Source organism: Topomyia yanbarensis, chromosome 2 (assembly GCF_030247195.1).
Source record: "Topomyia yanbarensis strain Yona2022 chromosome 2, ASM3024719v1, whole genome shotgun sequence".
Lineage (NCBI taxonomy): Eukaryota > Metazoa > Arthropoda > Insecta > Diptera > Culicidae > Topomyia > Topomyia yanbarensis.
The window spans coordinates 301,276,690-301,289,994 of record NC_080671.1 but is presented as its reverse complement, the minus strand read 5'-3'; the positions used below and the strand labels follow the sequence as shown (position 1 = coordinate 301,289,994).

The following is a 13,305-nucleotide window of genomic DNA, read 5'->3' as shown; positions in this document are numbered from 1 at the left end:
CGGTTTTTTACCGCTTCAGGTTTTGCTTGTATTTTTTCTTAATTTTTTTTAAATTTTATTTAAATTTACAATAAAAATTCATATTACTTACCTTGTTTGAAACCAAAATCTTTGTTTCTTCTTATTTTTTCATCTGCCAAAACTATTCTTCTTGGAAAAATAAATATGGCGAAAATGAAACAACGAAAAACAAAACAAAACCGGTAAGGCGAATCTGCCTGCCATAACTGGAAGGAGTATAGCTGAATTCTGGCAGCGCCATTTTGATAATTTTGACAGCTGCCGGAATCCTGACGGATTTTTGCTGGCTGCCCGTTTTTCTTCCAAGCGGGTAGCCCCACTGTCACAGCGTTAACTTCAGTTGACTCATATACTACAGTAACCGCAGAGTTGCAACGTTGATAATTTTTTAATCATGAAGTGCTGTGTGAAGTTTTGTACCAATAAAACTACCACCGGTTTTTCCACTTCCCAGTAAACTACGACCTTCGTGCGGAATGGGTCCCGTTCTGTGGTTTACCAGAAAATTACAACATTACGGATAGCTGCAATGGTTGAAGCAACTTTTAGAAGGCACCGTAATGATAAAAGTTATATGTTTTAACTTGCCTTAGAGATTCGATTCAGAAATTTATTCAAAATATTTTAACTCGCTATCACAATACTTTCCAAAATTCATTCATCAGATTGCAACATTTGACAAGTCTTCTGCTCGATTGGAATGACAATGACAGGTCTCGTGCTCGATTGGAATGACACTGACAGATAAATGGTAAACAAATGATTGACGTGTCGAGTCTTTATCCAGAGGGATTCAGTGTCGTTAGTGTAGGTGAAATCGTTTGCATAGAGCTCTATATTCGTTTTGTTTTTTCAAAGTATCTCCGTTGCGCGGGGAAGAAAAAAAATTACTGCACACATTGTTCAAAAAATACATAATCAATTAAGCAACCTTTTTCACGGTTTATTGGCAAAACGCTCAAGCTGAAAGTTTATTTATAACCGATTCCACCACTATTTCCAGGAATGTTGAAAACGGTACGAATTTGTATTGGATCCTACTGCCTAAGGAGCTGGTAAGTTCGCAGAAGGACGTGCAGGACATTATGAATACAATGGACCTCAATGAGCAGCACTATCAGCTCGGGAAGACCAAGATCTACATGCGTGAATCGCAGAAGATGCAGCTGGACATTTGTCTGCACACGCGAATCATCGACATTATTATCACGCTGGTTTCAGTCATCCTGTAGCGGGAAAAAATACTACCAGTGCCGCAGTGCGTCCTGTACGATTCAGTCGTACTGGCGGGTGTTCCGGCAAAGTTTCCTGACGAAACTGCGGCCGGAAGCGGCCACCATCAAACAGAGTTCTTTACGGGACTAAACGGTGGGAAAGTGGTACAATAAAGTGAAGAGTGGTGTATAGGAGCAAATTTTCTGGCAGAAACCGCTCTGCTAGATTTCTGTAAGTCTTGGTTTGGCAGCCCTGTCAGATTTCTGCGCGTATCCTGTCGGGTTAGTTGAGCTAGTGCAAACTCGGTTTCGCTCGCGTTTTCTGGCAAATTTTGACAGGAACCGAGCAAAACCCTGGCATAATTTGACCTTTGATAAAACACTTTTATCCAGAATCCAGCCAGAAATGTACGGCCAAGATATCTGCACGCTTCCTGCCACATCTTTGTCAGATGTTTTGCTCGATTCGTGCTAAATTCTACCAGGTAGGAATTGTTAGGATCTTTGCACAGTTTATGTCCGAGTTATGCCAGGGTTTAGCCCGGTTCCTGTCAAAAATTTTCCAGAAAACGCGAGCGAAACCGAGTTCGCCCTAACTCAAATTACCCGACAGGATACGCGCAGAAATCTGACAGGGCTGCCAAACCAAGACTTACAAAGATCTAGCAGAGCGGTCTCTGCCAGAAAATTTGCTCACTGGGGGGCTGCTTTCTCGCCCAGTAAAGTTCAGCCGGAAATGAACTGGAATTCTGGCTGGTTCCTGTGCGTTCACGGGCTCCAGTGACACAACCGATTCTAACTAGAATCGGTTGTGTCACTGGAGCCGGAATACGAACTGAAACCAGCCAGAATTCCAGTTCATTTCCGGCTGAGCTTAACTGGGCGCAGTCAAGGCGACAAAATTAACTCCATCTATCGCCTCGTGTACATACTACCAGAACGTCCAGTACACCCCAACGACAGCATGTCATCAACAGCAGCAGCAACCACACGTCTACAATATTGACAACAACACAATGTAACAATTCCAGTTCCATCAGCATCAGCGGTAGTACAAACAGGCTGTACAATTACGTTACTCAGCAGCAGCTACAACAATCGCAACAACAGCAATGTATCCCACCTAGTGATGTCGCAGGATTGCAGAGCAATCAATAGGGCCCCGTACACGAGGCGTTAGTAATGTCATTACTGAGCAGTAATGCCACTTTTAATGAACGTGTAAGGCGAGTAATGATGGAATTCCCATACAATTCCAGTAATGACACTACTTAGTAATGACACTTTTATTGCGCGTGTAAGGCCCCTAATCGCTCTCGCAGCGAGCATTAAGCAACTATCCCGGAGATTTTGTTCAAAACTACTACAACACTACGGCGTCGAATGGTGAGTTCTATTTTTGTTAGCTTATCTGTCGAAGAACTTTTTTCCTTGCATATAATTTTACCAAAATTCTCATTTTCTTCGCTAGGTAAAGCGGCAACCCTGCTCTGCACATAGTCGGACGATTCCAAATACGCAAGCAAGGATATCGACTTGACGCTATCGAGTGCAGCGACGACCTCCGGGCCGATCGCACCCAATAAAGCCGTCAGGTCAGACGCCACTCAGTCGACGGGGTGCCATTGCCGAACCGGATACGCTAAAGCGACGAAACTCGGACCCTACCAAAAACAATCTTCTGCTGGTGGAATTATATGTACCAGTCCAGTACATATATCAACATTGGCGGGAACCAGTACCGCAAGGTGCAGCGAATCAATAAGGCGGAAATGTGTACCAGCTGTAAAAAGAGCGATTGTATAACATCCCCACTGCAGTTTTAAAACGTTTGTAAAATCATCAAGGGCACAAAAAATATATTGAATGAATTTTATATTTTTTTTCCTTTTTTTATTTCTACTTTTTCCTTTTTTATTTATACTAACATTCTGTTTTTACTTTTTAGCGACATTCAATCAGCTAGAGATTACTGAGTAAGGAACGTTATGAAAATTTAGTGCCATAGTACTCAAGGAAGAGCAAGGATGTGAAATGTACAGATCTAGAAGTGGCAGGGTCATTAGGCTTCAAATCTTACGGGCTAATATATTGTCTTCTGGCGTGGTAGGAGACATATTGGTAGAATTGAGTAATTCGTACACTCAGGCAAAAATACTTTAATATTGACAATCAACGTTCGCCGCTGGATATGAATTAATACAACTGTAGAAAAAGAAAGGTGCCCGAATAGAAACGTACAGTAGCAAAACTAAGAATTTCGCTGTGACAGTACAGTAATTTTACAATAATTTACAGTGAATTCTAGTGTTATGCTACAATAAAAAAACAATAAACTTTGACGTTTCTACATTAAATTTCAATGTAAAATCGACTTTTACAGTATAAAAGGGGGGTGGTTATGTATCTTAACATTAAAAAAATCCATTTTTTTCATACATTTTTCTCACGTAAACAGTAAAATTTAATGTGAATTTACTGTATCGGTTTTTTGTTGAACAATAATATAGATTGTTACTTGAAATTTTATTGTAAATCTATTGCGAGAACTCTGCGTCAAACAATTGTGAAACAGTAATAACTATAATATTTATGGTTTCATGATTGTTTGTAGGGTAAATACTATTGTAAAATTCTATTCGGGTGTCCATTTTTGAGTATTGGAATTTTCTTGTACTAAAATTAAATATTTTTTTAACAAACCCGCCCATAACGAAGGCTTGCACAACAGGACGATCGCCATTTTGTTTTTTAATAGATTACTCTTATGGCATTTTTATTTTTGATAGTGCACTACACCGGTGTAGTCGATGCTACACTCATTCAAACCTGGGTGTAATCAGTCTATCTCTTTCTTTGCACTACACCGGTGTAGCACCAAGAAAAAACGAAAACGCTATTACTTTTCACATTTGTGACATCTATGAAAATCATAAGGTCGTACACGAGCAGAGCTGCCATTTATACAGATTTATCTGTATTATACAGATTTTTAGCGCAGATACAGACCTGATACAGAATACAGATTTAAACAGATTTTCAATACACAATACAAATGTATACAGGCTTTTGATAATTTCAATTGACAACGTTATTGGTGAACCCTCCTGCAACCGTTTTCAATAAGTATTGCCTTTTCTTCAAAAATTTATTGTCAAATGAACCACAACACTTTTTATATTAAAAAAAATCAAAAACTCTTGAGCCGGGAAATGTACAGATTAATTCGAAGTACTCATTTTAAACCCCTCTTGAATGTTTGAATTCATAGTAGACAATATTTAAAACTTTTAAATACGCATCAATTATCAAAATTCTTTTTCTCCGATGAATACAGAAAAATACATAGTTTTTATAACAAGGATACAGATTTTCAACAAAATCATCTGGCAGCTCTGTACACGAGGCGTTAGTAATGTCATTACTGAGCAGTAATGTCACTTTTAATGAACGTGTAAGGCGAGTAAAGATGGAATTCCCATACAATTCCAGTAATGACACTACTTACCCACTGAGACGTCCAAAAAATTGTTTCAAAATCGTTCAACACGGGTCCAATGAAGGACGTTCGTTGAACGGTTTTTTGGACGTTGTCCAAATTGGTCCAACGAACGTCCTTCATTGGACGATTTTGAAACCAACCGTTCTTAGAGGGTAGTAATGACACTTTTATTGCGCGTGTAAGGGTCCCAATAACCCAGTTAAACTCATTCCGGAACCGGTTCGGATTTCTGAATGGAGTCATTATGGATTCCTAATCAAATGCAACAACCGATTCCGACTCAGAATCGGTTGTTGCATTTGATTTGGAATCCATACTGACTCCATTCAGAATTCCGAATCAAATTCCGAATGGTTTGACCGGGAAGGCGCTTATATTTAATTTATATTTAATTATATTTACTTCATTAATAAATCATAATTTTCGACAATAAAAATCGTATGAAATGCATAAGCGATTTATGAAATTATGTTTTTGTATTTTTTATGGTTTCATAAGGCAAATTTAATTGATTTCGCTAGTCAATTTGCCTGAGTGATGTTTATCGAGGTTTTTACTCATATAACTTGCAGTGTCCCATATTATGGTCGTGTAGGCTCTGCTTAAGGGCCGCATAATCGAGGGTCTGCCCCAAAGGGAAAAAGAGCGTGTCCCAATAAGAATAAGAAGAGTGGCAGATTTGACAAATGCAAAACAGATTCAAGATTATCTGCATAAGGTGTATTCATGTGTGTACAGCAATATTATTGGTGGCCTACGGTTTTAGAACCTCAAAAAGGCTTTAAGCAATAGTTTCTATCAAGGTGCTTTCTATATTCAAAACATTGTTTTAATTAATTTCGTTTTTCATAACCTCTTTTTTTGGGAAGTGAATAAGTATTTACGCAGTGTCGATCTTGCCAATCGTAAAACCAAAACTCTCGCTTTACGTATGCCTATACCTTATCTGGTATCATCTTGGGTTTTCACGTCATTTGCAGTTTGACAAGACCAAAATTTGACAAGACCATAATTTGATGATGGAACGGTCTATCCCTGAGAATGATCATAAGGGCACCGTACACGAGGCTACAATACAAAAACAATAAACTTTGACGTTTCTACAGTAAATTTCAATGTAAAATCGACTTTTACAGTATAAAAGGGGGGTGGTTATGTATCTTAACATTAAAAAAATCCATTTTTTTCATACATTTTTCTCACGTAAACAGTAAAATTTAATGTGAATTTACTGTATCGGTTTTTTGTTGAACAATAATATAGATTGTTACTTGAAATTTTATTGTAAATCTATTGCGAGAACTCTGCGTCAAACAATTGTGAAACAGTAATAACTATAATATTTATGGTTTCATGATTGTTTGTAGGGTAAATACTATTGTAAAATTCTATTCGGGTGTCCATTTTTGAGAATTGGAATTTTCTTGTATTTCATTACTAAAATTAAATATTTTTTTAACAAACCCGCCCATAACGAAGGCTTGCACAACAGGACGATCGCCATTTTGTTTTTTAATAGATTACTCTTATGGCATTTTCATTTTTGATAGTGCACTACACCGGTGTAGTCGATGCTACACTCATTCAAACCTGGGTGTAATCAGTCTATCTCTTTCTTTGCACTACACCGGTGTAGCACCAAGAAAAAACGAAAACGCTATTACTTTTCACATTTGTGACATCTATGAAAATCATAAGGTCGTACACGAGCAGAGCTGCCATTTATACAGATTTATCTGTATTATACAGATTTTTAGCGCAGATACAGACCTGATACAGAATACAGATTTAAACAGATTTTCAATACACAATACAAATGTATACAGGCTTTTGATAATTTCAATTGACAACGTTATTGGTGAACCCTCCTGCAACCGTTTTCAATAAGAATTGCCTTTTCTTCAAAAATTTATTGTCAAATGAACCACAACACTTTTTATATTAAAAAAAAAATCAAAAACTCTTGAGCCGGGAAATGTACAGATTAATTCGAAGTACTCATTTTAAACCCCTCTTGAATGTTTGAATTCATAGTAGACAATATTTAAAACTTTTAAATACGCATCAATTATCAAAATTCTTTTTCTCCGATGAATACAGAAAAATACATAGTTTTTATAACAAGGATACAGATTTTCAACAAAATCATCTGGCAGCTCTGTACACGAGGCGTTAGTAATGTCATTACTGAGCAGTAATGTCACTTTTAATGAACGTGTAAGGCGAGTAAAGATGGAATTCCCATACAATTCCAGTAATGACACTACTTACCCACTGAGACGTCCAAAAAATTGTTTCAAAATCGTTCAACACGGGTCCAATGAAGGACGTTCGTTGAACGGTTTTTTGGACGTTGTCCAAATTGGTCCAACGAACGTCCTTCATTGGACGATTTTGAAACCAACCGTTCTTAGAGGGTAGTAATGACACTTTTATTGCGCGTGTAAGGGTCCCTATAACCCAGTTAAACTCATTCCGGAACCGGTTCGGATTTCTGAATGGAGTCATTATGGATTCCTAATCAAATGCAACAACCGATTCCGACTCAGAATCGGTTGTTGCATTTGATTTGGAATCCATACTGACTCCATTCAGAATTCCGAATCAAATTCCGAATGGTTTGACCGGGAAGGCGCTTATATTTAATTTATATTTAATTATATTTACTTCATTAATAAATCATAATTTTCGACAATAAAAATCGTATGAAATGCATAAGCGATTTATGAAATCATGTTTTTGTATTTTTTATGGTTTCATAAGGCAAATTTAATTGATTTCGCTAGTCAATTTGTCTGAGTGATGTTTATCGAGGTTTTTACTCATATAACTTGCAGTGTCCCATATTATGGTCGTGTAGGCCCTGCTTAAGGGCCGCATAATCGAGGGTCTGCCCCAAAGGGAAAAAGAGCGTGTCCCAATAAGAATAAGAAGAGTGGCAGATTTGACAAATGCAAAACAGATTCAAGATTATCTGCATAAGGTGTATTCATGTGTGTACAGCAATATTATTGGTGGCCTACGGTTTTAGAACCTCAAAAAGGCTTTAAGCAATAGTTTCTATCAAGGTGCTTTCTATATTCAAAACATTGTTTTAATTAATTTCGTTTTTCATAACCTCTTTTTTTGGGAAGTGAATAAGTATTTACGCAGTGTCGATCTTGCCAATCGTAAAACCAAAACTCTCGCTTTACGTATGCCTATACCTTATCTGGTATCATCTTGGGTTTTCACGTCATTTGCAGTTTGACAAGACCAAAATTTGACAAGACCATAATTTGATGATGGAACGGTCTATCCCTGAGAATGATCATAAGGGCACCGTACACGAGGCGTTAGTAATGTCATTACTGAGCAGTAATGTCACTTTTAATGTACGTGTAAGGCGAGTAATGATGGAATTCCCATACATTACACTTCTTAGTAATGACACTTTTATTGCGCGTGTAAGGGCCCCTTATAGAAAGGACAATTTCATATTAAATTTGCAAAAGGGCGAATAAGATTTGTAAACAAACTTTTATTTTGATGGTTTCTCTTAATTTACTATAATTTCGAAGCAGAAAACAATTGAAATTACTTCTACGAAAGGTAAAAATTTACATTAACGCATATTTTGCATGAAATTCCACTCTGCTGCAGACTAATGAGCGAAACAAGTTTGTTTACCATAAACAGTTTCGCCCTTTTGACGAATTAATATTGAATTCCTCGCATACCCGGTCAAACCATTCGGAATTTGATTCGGAATCCTTAATGGAGTCAGTATGGATTCCAAATCAAATGCAACAACCGATTCTGAGTCGGAATCGGTTGTTGCATTTGATTAGGAATCCATAATGACTCCATTCAGAAATCCGAACCGGTTCCGGAATGAGTTTAACTGGGTAATAGCGCAATACCCTTATATTCCCAGTTAAGCTCAGCCGGAAGTAAACTGGAATTCTGGCTGATTCCAGTTCGTATTCCGGCTCCAGTGACACAACCGATTCTAGTTAGAATCGGTTGTGTCACTGGAGCCGGAATGCGAACTGGAACCAGCCAGAATTCCAATTCATTTCCGGCTGAACTTTACTGGGTTATTCCCACTTGGAAAATACAAAGAGAATAGGGAAAGAGACGAATAGTGTGAAGCCAAAAATACCTTATTGAGCAGACCAATCGTGCAATGTAAATAAACATTACTCATGCCTGAGTTGGAGGAGATAAGTATTGTACTTCTATCAAAAAAGAAATTTGAATTTTCGTCAGAATTTAGCTCAATCGTGATTGTAAGGTGCATTCTAGAGTATATGTATGAGTAAAAATAAGCTTTAGAATTATTTCATCTCTTTGTTTCGAAATGCACATCGTTTGATAAACAAATCCATCGATCGACATACGGTTTGTTTTCAAAATATAATAGGAGTCATTTAAAGTGCTGCCTGTAGAAGCGGTTGCCAAAATTCTAGTGTTGAAATCATCATAAAGGGAGTGTTGCCGTTTTGACTGATTTTCACTCTTCGTCTCTTTCACTATTCTCTTTGGGAAAATATTTCATTATAACGCTATAGTAACGTCTTTTATCCGAAACTGGCAGTGAACATGTGAGCATTTTGTTTCTCGTGTGCCCCTAAGAGAAGAGAAGACACTCGCGTAGCCAATTTGATCCAGTCCTAACCTCAATATTGAACCAGCTTCTGATTGGTCGTTTTGCTAATCATGAGCGTTTATTATATTTACCAACGGGATGGAAATCAGTGCTGCTGAATCTATTCTGGCTACTTTTCATACACATCAACATTTCATGCAAATTGAAAAAAGTCATGAATGACGATATAGTTACGTATACTGACACGAATAAAAATTAAATTAAATTTTTAAATGCAGCTTATGCATTGTAAATTGTTGGTTGAGGTGCGATTTTCGAGGTACAATTATTTTCAGCAATTGCGAAAAGCATACAAAAGGAATCTGGCAACGATGAACGTTTGTTGTCTTTAGATTTACTGCAGGGCCCAGTCGGGAAAATTAAGAAGAGCAAGAAGCCTGTTGTCGTCTCTTCTCTTAGGTGTGCCCCTTCCAAATCTGTCATTTTCCTCGCTCCTTTTCATCTTGTCAAGCAAGAAGATAAATTTGCAGGTTTGTGGAAATTTCCTTCAATTTAGTTTTTGTCCGCAATTTCCTAGTAAAGTGCTGACTAATATCGATAAATATTTAGCTGAAGATTCAAGGTACTGTATTGAAATATTATACCATTTCTGATTGGCAAGACAAACGCTGAAAATAGAAACAAGCGAATCCCCATGCATTTTTTTTATTCACTGCATTTTCTACGATTTTTTTTGTTCCGGATAGATGCAAGTAGTGTAGCCAATGAGTAACATGTACGTCATCCGTGCATCACTTGAATAGCTCTCCGCTCTTATCCTACATCCCACGCGGAAATAGAACAGCTGCTTCGATTATGCACTGCGCTCTGATCAGTCCTTTATGTGCAACGTTCAATCAATTTAGGCGTACTTAATCATTTTGAAGTGGAATTAGAACATGAATTTAATGACGTTTTAAAATTTCTTTTGCATCAATTTGTTTCAGTTATCCAGCAGTCATGGCCCCCGATAAAAAACAAAAAGGACGGAACAAGAAAATTACGTTAGTTCAGAGCTCAAAAAAAGACGAAAAGTCGGTAACTAACGGAACTTCTAATGGATCGACTGAAATGACCGAGGAAGGTGGGTTCTTTTTAATTAAACTGCCAGTAAACAGCAATCAGGTAATTTCTTTATTACAGAGGCACTTTGTGCTAAACTCGACGAAGAGGCAAGAATTAACGCAGAAGCAAGGGCATGTACTGGTTCACTAGCCGTCCATCCTCGCTCGCGCGATATAAAATTTGCCAATTTTTCGATTACGTTCTTTGGATCGGAAATGCTTCAGGACACGATGCTGGAGTTGAATTGTGGCCGACGCTATGGCTTGCTCGGTGCCAACGGTTGCGGCAAATCTTCTCTTCTAGCAGTGCTTGGCAACCGCGAAGTACCAATTCCAGAGCACATCGATATCTTCCATCTTACCCGTGAAATCCCGGCTAGTTCCAAAAGTGCCCTACAATGCGTCATGGAGGTAGACGAGGAACGCATCAAGCTGGAGAAGATGGCCGACCAGTTAGTCGAACAAGAAGACGATGAGTCTCAGGAGCGGTTAATGGATATCTACGATCGTCTCGATGAGATGTCAGCAGATGTAGCCGAAGCGAAGGCGTCGCGAATTCTGCATGGTCTCGGTTTCACAAAGCAAATGCAAGCAAAAGCTGCCAAAGATTTTTCCGGAGGTTGGCGAATGCGAATTGCCTTGGCTAGAGCTCTGTTTGTGAAACCACATCTGCTACTACTTGATGAACCGACTAATCATCTCGATCTGGATGCTTGCGTATGGTTGGAAGAAGAACTGAAAACCTATAAACGAATTCTGGTCATCATATCCCACTCGCAGGATTTTCTAAACGGGGTTTGTACCAATATAATTCACATGACACAGAAACGGTTGAAATATTACACGGGTAACTACGAACAATTTGTGAAAACTCGTATGGAATTGTTGGAAAATCAAATGAAGCAATACAATTGGGAACAGGATCAGATTGCACATATGAAGAACTACATTGCACGATTTGGTCACGGTTCCGCAAAGCTGGCTCGTCAGGCACAATCGAAGGAAAAAACACTTGCTAAAATGATGGCCCAGGGACTCACCGAAAAGGCTACCGATGACAAACAGCTGAACTTTTGTTTCCCGTCTTGTGGTACAATTCCACCGCCCGTGATTATGGTGCAAAATGTTAGTTTTCGCTATAATGACAGTACACCGCACATCTACAAAAATCTTGAATTTGGAATCGATCTGGATACCAGATTAGCGTTGGTCGGTCCCAATGGTGCGGGCAAAAGTACACTGCTCAAGCTGCTATACGGAGATCTTGTGCCTACATCGGGAATGATTCGTAAAAACTCCCACCTTCGCATTGCAAGGTATCATCAGCACTTGCACGAGCTGCTTGACATGGACATGAGTCCTCTGGACTACATGTTGAAATCCTTCCCTGAGATAGTAGAACGGGAAGAAATGCGTAAGATCATTGGTCGCTACGGCTTGACTGGGCGGCAACAAGTATGTCCCATTCGGCAACTTTCAGATGGACAACGTTGCCGCGTTGTGTTTGCGTATTTGGCCTGGAAAAAACCGCACCTACTGCTACTGGATGAACCTACCAATCACTTAGACATGGAAACAATCGATGCGTTGGCCGATGCAATTAACGACTTTGAAGGTGGTTTGGTGCTTGTCAGTCACGATTTTCGACTAATTAATCAGGTCAGGTCCATGAGTTTACTTTTAAGTCTACCTTCACTCACAGTTTTATTTTCAGGTGGCAAACGAAATTTGGATTTGCGAAAACGGGAAAGTCACTAAATGGAACGGAAACATCCTGGACTACAAGGAGCATCTCAAAAAGAATATAGCCAAGGAAGCAAACATCGCTGGAAAATAGACCCAGTACACGAATATTAGTGATCAAATTGATAATATAATAATCAAATTAAAAACATCAATTACGCAGTATATCAAATACCCAGATACGCAAAAGTTGCAAACGAATTCCACAACAACAACAAAAACGCCTCGCGCGACCCGATCGAGTATTGAACATAATAACCTATCCACCATCAACACTCCAGTTTAAATTAATTTTATTTACTAGGCATCAACTTACTGAATAATCTCTACTCAAAGCGAATCGATTGCTTGTAATGTAAATTGGATGCTGGCAAGAATATTTAGCAAACAATGAACCTATAACACTCTATAGTTGCAACAGTCTTATCAAACTATAATAGATGAAACTAACCGAGAGAGGTCTGTTTCTCTATAGTTATTTATTTTTACAACAATAGAACGTGTGGTTTTTGCCTTAAGCAGGGAAACAATTCCTTAGAGCGGAAGTTGATATTCTAGACAAGCTAAATTTGGATTGTAACTGCATTCCGAAGGCAGGCAAAAGCAAAAAAAATGTCATTGCGCTGATGTCACAATTTATTTCTTTTCAAAATTAATCAAATCAATAAAAAAATGAGCCTCACCATCCTGGCTACTTAATGTGTTTTACTCAATGTGTGAAATATTGTTAGAGACTGATGGGATTACAGTGAAGGCCCATTTTTGTCAGTTCCGTAGTGTACTTTAGGCTGACAAAAAGGGGGACATTGCCAATTTTTCAAAAAACCAAAGTAATATTAAAATACTCATTCGTATAGCCGCATAACCCTTTTTGTAGCAGCTATATCAAATTTAAGGTGTACATACTAAATTTAAATAAGAATATTTTTATTTTTACATGTTTCTATAACATTACCCTGAAAACCGTTTCCCAGAAAATAAAATGCCGAAGCTTTTTCCCTAAAAATACATTCGCCATAAATTACATACACCCTTATTCTTGTTTACGACGAATGCGATATTCGTTCGAAAGCGATTCGAACGAATAGTAAGTCCATTTGATTTTGCTGTCGTAAACGGGAATACAAACCA

The 13,305-nt window shown here is 38.2% G+C and overlaps 1 protein-coding gene and 1 long non-coding RNA gene across 4 annotated transcripts; both read left to right on the top strand.

Annotated features, from left to right (window-relative positions):
* Nucleotides 1-1,040: 1,040 nt before the first annotated feature.
* Nucleotides 1,041-3,475, top strand: LOC131679303 (uncharacterized). The gene is made up of 4 exons (XR_009303829.1): nt 1,041-1,400; nt 2,174-2,621; nt 2,707-3,064; nt 3,184-3,475. It is a non-coding gene; the product is annotated as an uncharacterized LOC131679303 (long non-coding RNA).
* A 6,294-nt stretch (nt 3,476-9,769) lies between these two features.
* LOC131683383 (ATP-binding cassette sub-family F member 2) lies at nt 9,770-12,868 on the top strand. 3 transcript variants are annotated; one of them, XM_058965307.1, is made up of 5 exons: nt 9,838-9,950; nt 10,075-10,235; nt 10,315-10,451; nt 10,511-12,090; nt 12,146-12,868. In XM_058965307.1, exons 3-5 carry the CDS (start codon nt 10,328-10,330, stop codon nt 12,266-12,268), a joined length of 1,827 nt encoding a protein of 608 aa, XP_058821290.1. In that variant the 5' UTR covers nt 9,838-9,950; nt 10,075-10,235; nt 10,315-10,327; the 3' UTR covers nt 12,269-12,868. The 3 variants fall into 3 exon arrangements, with proteins under 3 accessions (XP_058821288.1, XP_058821289.1, XP_058821290.1); XM_058965305.1 differs by lacking the exon at nt 10,075-10,235 and having other exon boundaries at nt 9,770-9,858; XM_058965306.1 differs by lacking the exon at nt 10,075-10,235 and having other exon boundaries at nt 9,801-9,950.
* The last annotated feature ends 437 nt before the right edge of the window (nt 12,869-13,305 follow it).